The following is a 10,088-nucleotide window of genomic DNA, read 5'->3' as shown; positions in this document are numbered from 1 at the left end:
AAAATAACATTCAATGCGAAAAAAAGTAAATGTATTGTGTTTGCCAAAGGTTTAGATATCGTAATAGACTATATAATGTTTGACGGAAATAGGTTATATGCAGTGGAATCGGAGGTCCACCTCGGATTTCTGTTAGGTCCAGATGTACAGCGTAGAAGAGTTGACCTTGGTATTAATGAACTATATAAAAAGACTAATATGGTAATGGCGTACTTCGGTCATGCAAATGCAGACATTCGATATGCTCTCTTTAAGAGTTTTGCTACCTGTCTATATGGTTTTCAGTTCTGGGACACAACATCTCATTACATTGAAAATGTATATACAGCATGGAGGAAATGTGTAAGAAAGATTATGTGTATAACGAGTAGGACTCATAATCAGTTAATTCCGCTTATAATCAGTGATTGTGATATGGAGACACTTTTGGAAAGGAGGACATTGAGATACATCGAACATATATTCAAATCAGATAACATTTACTTAATGTTATGTAAGAACTTGTTACTGGAGGGAAGCGCGTCGTACCTGAGTAAAAACTTTATCAAAATCAGTCGGAAATATGGTTTTTGTAAATATGACGCTGTCCGCATAAATTACTCATATTCAATTGTAAATGGAGTTGATGAGAACACTGAATCATTTAGAATCGCACAGCAAATCAGAAAGCTACTAAAATTGAGGGATTCCGGTCATTGTCTCTTATCAAAGGAAGAGTTAGGACAAATTATAGACTTCCTTTGCACTATTTAATAATACATAAGATACGTTTTTGTAATGCACTTAAGGTTCAAAGACAAGTTAATCTGCACTATGCACAACAATCTGTACTAGTTTTGTACGAATAAACATATATATATATATATGGGGAAAAAAGCTAAGGGTGTCTTGATTGACCATGGAGTAGATCAGAATTCATATCTCTTTAATGAACTGATGTTGGTTTTCAGCAGTGCTGGAAGTCCATTTACCGGTTTGGAAACTCGTTACAAACAGGAGATATATTTTGTTGACAATATGGGCCTTGTTTAAACCACAGACTGTTGTCCTTGGGACTCATTATAGGACGGCTGTTGATGGTGATGAGGGGCAACAGGAGCAAAAACTTGTCAGAGATACATTTCAGTACATTCCAATTGTAGAAACTCTGGGTGTGGTGCTTAGTGATCCAATGGTAGATAATGAACTAGGTCCAGATGGCGCCAGTAGGTCAACTGATGGAATCATGCGGAGATACTCCGATGGTGAACAGTACAGACTCCATCCTCTGTTCATGATTGATCCCAACACTATACTTTGATGAGTCTGAAGTTGTGAATCCCCTGGGGTCTAAGAGGGGTGTCCACAAAATGGGTGTTTTGTATTACACGATACAAAATCTGTACCCTCGGTTCAATTCGGCTTTGAAGAACATTCATATGCTAGGGATATTCAAAACTACTGATCTGAAGAAATATGGCTTTGATAAAATCCTTGAACCATTCATGGAGGAATTACATCAATTAGAAAGTCCTCAGGGTATAGAGATAACACTTTGTGATGGGCAAGTTGTGAATAGAAGGGGAACACTTGTGCAAACCCCTGCGGACAATTTGGGGGCCAACTGTATTAGTGGCTTGGTAGAGAGCTTCACAGCCAACCATCCTTGCCGTACATGTGTTACACGAAGAGCGGATTTCCAAGAGTGCTTCTCTGATGACCAATGTGAATTGCGCACAAAAGAAAACTATGAGCTGAATGTGCAGATGCTATTGGAAGAGCCGGCATCTGTTGCAGCTCATGGTATCAAGAAGGAATGTGTGTTGAATGAGTCAAGATTCTTTCATGTAACTGAAATCTACTGTCCGGATATAATGCATGACATTCTTGAGGGGGTTGGCAAACTAGAGTGCAAACTGATGCTACATCAGTTCATTTCTAATGACAAATACTTCCCTCTTGAGCTGTTGAATAGGAGGATAGGTAGTTTCCATTATGGTTTTGAAGACCAGAAGAACAGGCCAGCAACTATTGCTGCTGGGCCTTTGGCAAATAGGGATATTACTCTCAAGAATAGTGCATCTCAGATGTGGTGTTTGCTGCACTATCTCCCTCTCTTGATTGGTGACAAAATTCCAAGAGAAAATCGTCATTTGGAATTGTTCCTTCTGCTTCGAAGGATCATGGATATTGTGTTTGCTAGAGAAGTAACAGTCAGGATGGTTTGTCATCTTCAACAGTTCATTGCAGATCACCACCACCTGTTCAATGTGCTGTATCCAGATGCTTCCCTCACACCCAAGCACCATTTCATGGTGCACTATCCTCGGGCAATCTGAGGACCATTGATAAATGTTGGTGCATGAGGTTTGAGGCAAGACATGCTTTAGGGAAAGCTCTTGCTAGTGTAGTTTGTAATTTCAAGGACATAGGTTTCACAATTGCCATCAGAAATCAGATTAAGCAGTGTCACCTCTGGCATACAGGTAGTGCCCTCAAGGAGGATGTGAAAGTTGAGAGTGCTGAACTTGTTACTGTGAACGAAATTGAAGGTGGAAACCTGCTGCTTCAAAGAATTGAAAATCTCAATGGCACTGACCAAATATATTCGGCTAGCAGGGTTGAATGTGGAGGAACAGAGTATCGTTCAGGTATGATCTTGGTCATCGGCGAATTGGACACAATGCCAGTATTTGGTAAACTGATGGCCGTCTACACTGTGGGGGAGGATGTCTATCTATTTGGGATAGTTTTGGAAACAGACGGCTTCGATGACCACTTCTTCGCATATGAGGTCCACTCAGCAGATCCATTCAATCACTTCCTACTTCAGACGAATGAACTAGTGGACTACCACCCACTGCATACGTGCAATTCTTATGATAAAGGGGAAGATGGTTCCAACTACATGTATATTGTACTGAAAAGCTCTGTGCAACTGAATTGAAAAAGGTACTCCCTGCTGTGATTTTAAAAGCAATTTTGGCAGCTCCGGTAATGAATTTTAAGTACAAAATTGCCCAGAAAGGAAAAGGTTTACACACTGGGTATTGTTTGAGTTTGGACTCTTTATAATAACTGGCATTGACCAATCATCTTTTGCCTGAAAACCCCCAAATTGCTCTTAAAATCCCTTGTGTTCTGAAAAATTGCAAACAACGTGGCACAGTTTTGGGCAAAGCTTTTTGTTGGTTCACTTGTAGTTACCTGTTTTTACGGCTATTTGTTGTTTGAAACACCCGCAAAATGTATTGTAAACACGTACCGTTAATCCATTCTGTAGAAAGCAAATTACTGTAATCCCAGGAAAGGTTTGGGACAGGTTGTCAATTTTCAGTCCAAAAAGTACAACAATCAGTGCTTAATTTTGCTGATTGTGGCCCATGCAACAGCGCAAGTGTATTCCAGTACAAGGCTCAAAATAGATTTTTTTTGATTGTGTAGCAATTTTCAGTTAGGGCAAAATTTTATGTCCCAAGTCTACTGATTTCCATACTTTTAGGAACGAATTGTGTAAAAAAAGTTGCTTATCATGTCGGTTCATTGTGGAGTAATTCCTGAAATTTGTGTTGCAAACTGCAAGGAGATACCGCTTCTTTTGAGCCTTGCAGTATCATTGAGTATAGAATATTTTGCGCATTTTAATTTTTTTGCAGATTCGAGCCGACTCGCTGAAAATTGACTGCCCACAAAACGTGTTAGTGTCCTATCCTCAGGGACATTCTAAAAATGAATTTGATTTTCAGCATTTCTCATACTGTCCTGGAAGAAGCTATGAGCCAGCACTTTATTGTGATGTCACTCTGTTCAAAGAGTCTTTTTTGGCAAATTTTTTCGTGGTATCGGAATACTTGGACAATGTGCCATATTTTAGGGTTAGGTCGTTGGACCCTCGCAGTTCAGCAAGGCAAATGAAATGAGAGGTGAAGGGAAGAAATAGTTAAAATCGAATTTGAAACCCATCCTCATGTATTTTGGGAAGGTACATTGAAATATTTTTCTGTATTTCTACTTTCAGGTTACATCTAAATATGGAGAGTGAGGAAGTCAGGCAATACTGTGTGACATTCAGAAACAAAATGAAGGTATTTTCACTGCCTGCAAGCACCTCTAATGCTAAGTCTTTGAGAGAGAGAATTTTGGACAAGTCTAGTTTAAACCTGCTAACGATATTTCCCTTCAAGTTAGAGTACGAAACTTCAACGACTGGATCGATATAGACGAAGATGATGATGAGGACCTCAAACTTTTAATAAACTCTCAAGAAATCAGATGTTTGGAAATAATAGACCCTGCTACTGTGTCAGCATCGACGTCTGAGTCTTTGAGTGGTGCCGCTGCTGCCATACCACATGACCCCGCTGATGCCATACCACATAGCCCAGCTGATGCCATACCACATCGCCCCGCTAATGCCATACCACATAGCCCAACTGAAGCCATACCACATAACGCAGGTTGTAAGGTGTGTAAAAATGAAGTTCGTCCTGAACATACTTTGTTCCATGAACTGGCCTTCAAAATGTTCTGACCAAAGTCTATGCTGTTATTGGGACACATTGGGCCGAACTTATAAAGCGTGTTTTTCTTTTGTTTAACTTGGACCTGTTTAAGCCTAAACATTTGTAAGACTAGAGGTAGACATGTCCTACAAAACACTGGTGTTCATCGGAAATTTGAACCACAGAAGGACGTCTGTCTAGCTAGACTAGTCCAGCTGGTGATGCAATGTGAAGCATAGATCGCATTTCCTTTGTTCAGACGATCATGTAATACTTGGTGAATGGGGTTGACCTTAACTGAACTCCTTTGCACAGCATTCAGCCCATAGGCCGTAAAGTGACGTACATCGCTCGGCAATGTCGGGAAGAAAGAGAAGTGAGAATTTCACTCGGGACCAGCGGAGAGCTCTAATTGAGCTGGTAAGAGCTCATGAAGATATCGTTAAAGACAAGCGAACGGATGTCCAGGCAAACAAGAGAAAACAGGCAGCATGGGAGAAGATAGCAGGGGAAATGAATGCCTTATTTCCCGAACGTCCACCGTGCGCATCGAAGGACCTGAAAGACCTTTGGAGACGAATGAAGATCAAGGCCAAGGCCGTAGCCCGTGAGAAAAAGATCGACCTTGGTAAAACTGGAGGGGGGACGGCCACTGTAGGGGAGGTAGATGACGAAATCCTTGCCATTCTGAATATCATACCTGGGGATCTGCAACAACTACATAATCCTGTGGATGACGATGCCCCTTCCGTTCCTGTAGTTGCTGATGACGTCATTGATGAACCCTTACCATCAACAAGCGCTGACGATCTGGGAAGGTAAATATTGGTCATCTGTTTGAATTAACTTTCATAAAAAACAGGCAAAGGTATATGCAGCAAAAACGAAGTGAGATTTACTTATACTGAAATACTATCCAAATGACTGACATCAACTCATCCTTTGAAAAATAAACTACTTTCCGAAATAGAAAAGAAATAAAATAACAATGCGAAAAGTGATTAGTTATCATGATACTTTATTATAACATTCTATTGGGTTGTTATTAGGCCCGCCATTCTCCACAGTCGTTATAAAAATAAAAGATATCCTTCATTATTTTTCAGCTGCACTCCAGCCGCGGAAACATTCCTGAAAGATGTGGATGGGGAAGTTGAATATACTGGAGGTAACTACGATCTTCACAACAGCTCTGCCGCAACCCCCAGGAAACCACGTTCTAGTAAAAGGTAAGCAGTGAATGGAATACAACGATGTATCAGTCAAATCTAATCACTTTACACTATGGACCTCCAACACTTTGGAGTTCCTGACCACACGCGTTGCTAAATGACTTTGCATTCTTCTTTCCAGCCTTGAGAAGAGGGCTACCATGTCCGATGAATCTCCTGTCTTAAAGAAGACCGACCAAGCACTTGCCTACCTGAAAGATGAACATGAACAAAAAATGAGTTTGCTTAATTTGCAGCAGGAGGCAGCAAAATTTAAGAAGCGTGCCTACGAGGCGAAGATGGACTACTACAAGGAAAAAATTCGAAAACTCCGCATTGACCTGTAGCCTATGGATGTATCCTATATGACATGATGAATGAAATAAAGGTTATAAAAACTTACTGGAAGTGTTGTCTTATGAATCTTTGGCGAAATAAGTTGCCTCGTAGGTTAGCTTCATGATGATGCGCTTCCTCTGCTGGCTCTCGGCGCATATTGGCATCACCATGATAATCATCTGGAAGTGGATCGTTTCTGCGAATGGCCAAGTTGTGGAGACATGCTGTAGCGATGATTATGGCCATATTGTGCTGCAACTGAAAAAATCATGCCAGTTAGTATAACCGATCGCGAACTGGTATCCAAGCAGATAAAAATTCAGGGTTCACCATTCTGTTGGAAGCCATTACACTGTAAAAAAACGGTATTAGCCCGGCACCGAAAAATTGTATTGACCAGGTCTGAATATCGTAATTTGGTATTCCAAAATGGTACCGGAAATTCTGAATACCATTTATTTGTATTCACTCAAATGTCAATACCAGTTTTTGGTACTGACAGATTCAATACCATTTAATGGTACCAGCTCAGTACCAAATTATAGTATCGCCCCAGTACCAAATTATGGTGTTGAGGATGTCAAGCGCTTTGAGCGGCCAGTTAATGGTTGGATACTGCACTATATAAGACTCGTATTATATATTATTATTATAACACCAAATGAAATGGCCAGGGCCATTGTGCTCACCTCATGTGGAGGAAAGATGGATAAAGAGCATGGTATTGTGTCATGTAGTGTTAGGTTTGATGTAGGTCCAAGCAATTACAATTTCCCCAAAATGGCAAATTTACAGTACATTCGACCTCTGTGACCTTGAAAAGTAGGTCAAATCAAAGAAGACCCGGGTGACACATTGAATGGTTGTTAGAATTAGATGTACCTATGATATAAAATTGGTGCCAAACGGGCAAGTCATTACTAGGAATAATGGCATTTTGAAGAATTTAGGATTTGGCCCCCTCCCTGGAGGCCAAACGGCAAATCAGATCGCACCAAACTTCGGTACCTAAGATCACCTGACCAAGGGGTACATGTGTACTTAATTTGTGATCAATAGTCATTGCAGTTAAGAAACGTGCCATTGTTACGGCCTGACGGCAAATTTACGCCATTTGACCTCTGTGACCTTGACAAGAAGGTCAAATTAAAAACCTGTGTGACATATACTGTATGGTGGTTAGATGTACCCATGATATCAAATTGGTGGCAATCGGGCAAGAAGTTAAGGAATAATCACATTTTTAAGGTTTTTGGATTTTGCCCCCTGGTGGTCAAGTGGTATATCATATTGGACCAAACTTCGGTCCCTGAGATCACCTGACTAAGGGGTAAATGTGTACCAAATTTGGTATCAATAGTCATTGCAGTTTAGAAACGTGCCATCGTTACATCCTAACGGCCAATTTACACCATTTGACCTCTGTGACCTTGAAAAGGAGGTCAAATCAAAAACCCGGAGGATATATGATGCACCTTTGCTAGAAGTACCTACCATATTTTTTTCAAAATTTCCCGACTACTATTAAGGGAGATATTGCATATTTTCACTTTTAACGTTTGGCCCCCTGGTGGCCAAACTATGAAACGAATCGGACCGAAACTTGGTCTCCAAGGTGTCATTACATAAGGGTACATGTGTACCAAGTTTCAACTCAATAGCTCTAACAGTTACGAAACGTGCCCTGCTAACGGACGACGGACGACGACGACGACGACGACGACGACGACGACGACGACGACGACGGACGACGGACGCCACGGTATTGGATAAGCTCACCTCTGCTAAGAGGTGAGCTAAAAACGGTATAGGTCCTTAATGAATACAAAATTTTGGTGTTGAACCCAGCACCATTTTTTAGTATTCAGATGGTACCGTTTTTTCAACAATGTAGGCCAATCGGAGTCCTACGGTATGGTTCAGATTAGGTGAGGCTTGTAAGCATGAGGTTGATGTGAAATATAGGTGAGTGGTGGGGTGAAATTTGTTAAATCTCCTGGGTTTACTTACTGAACATCGAAGGGTATTTCCCCTACCAACAGCATGGAATCGTCTTTTCCAAACCCCAAACGCTCTCTCGATGACCCCTCTTGTCCTCCTTTGGGCTTGATTGTAATTCCGCTCTGCAACGTTTCTTGGTTCACGAACCGGAGTCAACATATATCTGGTGCACGTGTATGCTGGGTCACCCAGCAAAATACCCTGGAGCTCTCCTGCTCTGAATCTTTGGCAAAGTCGTGATTCCTCAAAGATTCTGGAATCGTGCGCAGAGCCGTACCATCTGGAGACGACATTGGTGAAGCATAACTCATGGTCACAAACAATTTGGCAGTTCAGGCTATAGTAACCCTTTCGATTCATGAAACGCTGGGCATTAATTCCTCCTGGGTTTGCGATGGGAACGTGCGAACCATCGAGAGCACCAATTACACCTGGGAATTGCGCAATATCGCGGAATCCTTGCTGCACCCTTAGACTTTCCGCCTGGGTTTCGGGAAAAGTTATAAAATTTCCCTTTCTATCACATATTTCCCTTGTGACTCGATGGATAGCTTCGCCGCAGGCCCATTGTGACACACCACAGGTATCTCCAGTGACATGTTGAAATGCACCATTTGCATAAAAACGAAGAGCAATCGCCAGTTGCAAAAGTGGTGTGAGTGCTTGGTTTCGCCGAGTTGGCCGACGTAGGTCTTCACTGATGAGATCGAGTAGCCATCGAAATGTTTCTTCTAAAGGATTTTCTCTGTCCCTGAACACCCTCATGCGTCTTCTCTGAATTTCATTTTCATGCTCCTCTCGTTCGTCTTGTGCAAATTCAAGTATAGCAAGAGCATCCATTCTGCCGACCACACGCCGTAACCTCCTCTACATGTATGAATCATAAGCTTAAACAGCTGCAAAACAAGCCCCCAGGTATGTTTTTCAATTCCTTTGTTATTTAGACACCCTAGTCTATCTTGGATGACAGTTTTAGACACGTCCAAACTAAACATCCTTCTGTAGTAGCTGTTTATGCTAAACGATAGATTTAGACTTGTCTAGGCGATTTAGACTTGTCTAAGAGAAAAACACCTTTTATAAGTTCGGGCCATACTGTCTTTTCATCGATGTAAGACCGGTTCATTAGGCTTAATGCATACGCCTACCGCGAGCACAGGGCACAATACCATTTCACTCATTGGTCGAAAGTTGAATGAAGTAGGTGTATTACTAGTAGAATGACAGATTGGCCTAACGAGACACATGGGATATGCAATGCGCTCGCGTTTATTGTGGTTTGCGGTCTGAGTTTGCGGTTTCAGTGCGGTTTTGCGGTTTTGCGGTTTGGGTCTGTTTGATAGATCAACGTTAACCCTTTCTCACATAAAACGCATCACAGGCCTTTTGGGGGCTCTACCAGCATCACTTCAAGACAGCGATGCTTCATGCATTCAGGTTTATTCAGATTGGCTTTCATCCAATCTTTATTCATCTTTTTTTGCCTTTATTCATTGTTTTTATTTTTTATTTCTCATTTCTGTTTTTTTTTTTTATTCATTATTTTGGATTTTTATTCTGGTCTGGTTGTCGATTTTCTCTGTTGACCCGATTGCTTACTGCCCTGCAATTGGATCACACTGGCCTGCTTCGTTGGTGTTTTCGGTCTTCCATGACTTCCATGCTTGTTTGGCATGACATTTGAAGGATCTCATGACAGCCACATCCAGGGGTTGTGCCAAAGATGTGCATCCGGCCGGTACAAAGTTGAGTCTGCCCCCTTCTGCAGTGAGACGATTCCTGAAGTTCTCCGTTCGATGTACTCTGAACTGATCCACCAAAAGTATGAAATGTTCAGCATGGGCCTCATGGACGTATGGGATGAAGATTTCGTCAAGCCAATGGTGACTCGTCTCCTGTCTTACCCATCCCGTGGCGGACGATGTGACCACAACGTTTCAGGCAACTCGGCCTCTTCCAGAGCTCGAAGCGCGCAAACAAATCCTCTTCTCGGAAAGGTGACGTGGGCTCGCATCTTATCGCCATTCGCCGCCACGCGAAGTGTAACAGAACATCC

General features: G+C 41.8%; 2 protein-coding genes across 2 annotated transcripts; both read left to right on the top strand.

Moving 5' to 3' along the window:
• The first annotated feature begins 1,349 nt into the window (after window positions 1-1,349).
• LOC135482931 (uncharacterized) lies at window positions 1,350-2,318 on the top strand. The gene has a single exon (XM_064763417.1). The coding sequence runs from the start codon at window positions 1,350-1,352 to the stop codon at window positions 2,316-2,318; it is 969 nt and encodes a 322-aa protein (XP_064619487.1).
• Window positions 2,319-4,716: 2,398 nt separating this feature from the next.
• Window positions 4,717-6,039, top strand: LOC135482930 (uncharacterized). The gene is made up of 3 exons (XM_064763416.1): window positions 4,717-5,299; window positions 5,588-5,710; window positions 5,835-6,039. The coding sequence occupies exons 1-3, from the start codon at window positions 4,839-4,841 to the stop codon at window positions 6,037-6,039; spliced, it is 789 nt and encodes a 262-aa protein (XP_064619486.1). The 5' UTR covers window positions 4,717-4,838.
• Window positions 6,040-10,088: the final 4,049 nt, after the last annotated feature.

Source organism: Lineus longissimus, chromosome 2 (assembly GCF_910592395.1).
Source record: "Lineus longissimus chromosome 2, tnLinLong1.2, whole genome shotgun sequence".
Lineage (NCBI taxonomy): Eukaryota > Metazoa > Nemertea > Pilidiophora > Heteronemertea > Lineidae > Lineus > Lineus longissimus.
The sequence above is the reverse complement of the archived record's forward strand: the minus strand, read 5'-3'. Positions and strand labels throughout refer to the sequence as shown.

Bases quoted from the DNA above. Each gene is read 5' to 3' on its own strand.
- LOC135482931 (XM_064763417.1), top strand. From the start codon at position 1,350: ATGGGTGTTTTGTATTACACGATACAAAATCTGTACCCTCGGTTCAAT.
- LOC135482930 (XM_064763416.1), top strand. From the start codon at position 4,839: ATGTCGGGAAGAAAGAGAAGTGAGAATTTCACTCGGGACCAGCGGAGA. The intron at 5,300-5,587 runs GTAAATATTGGT...ATTATTTTTCAG, and splicing joins AGCGCTGACGATCTGGGAAG to CTGCACTCCAGCCGCGGAAA. The intron at 5,711-5,834 runs GTAAGCAGTGAA...TCTTCTTTCCAG, and splicing joins AAACCACGTTCTAGTAAAAG to CCTTGAGAAGAGGGCTACCA.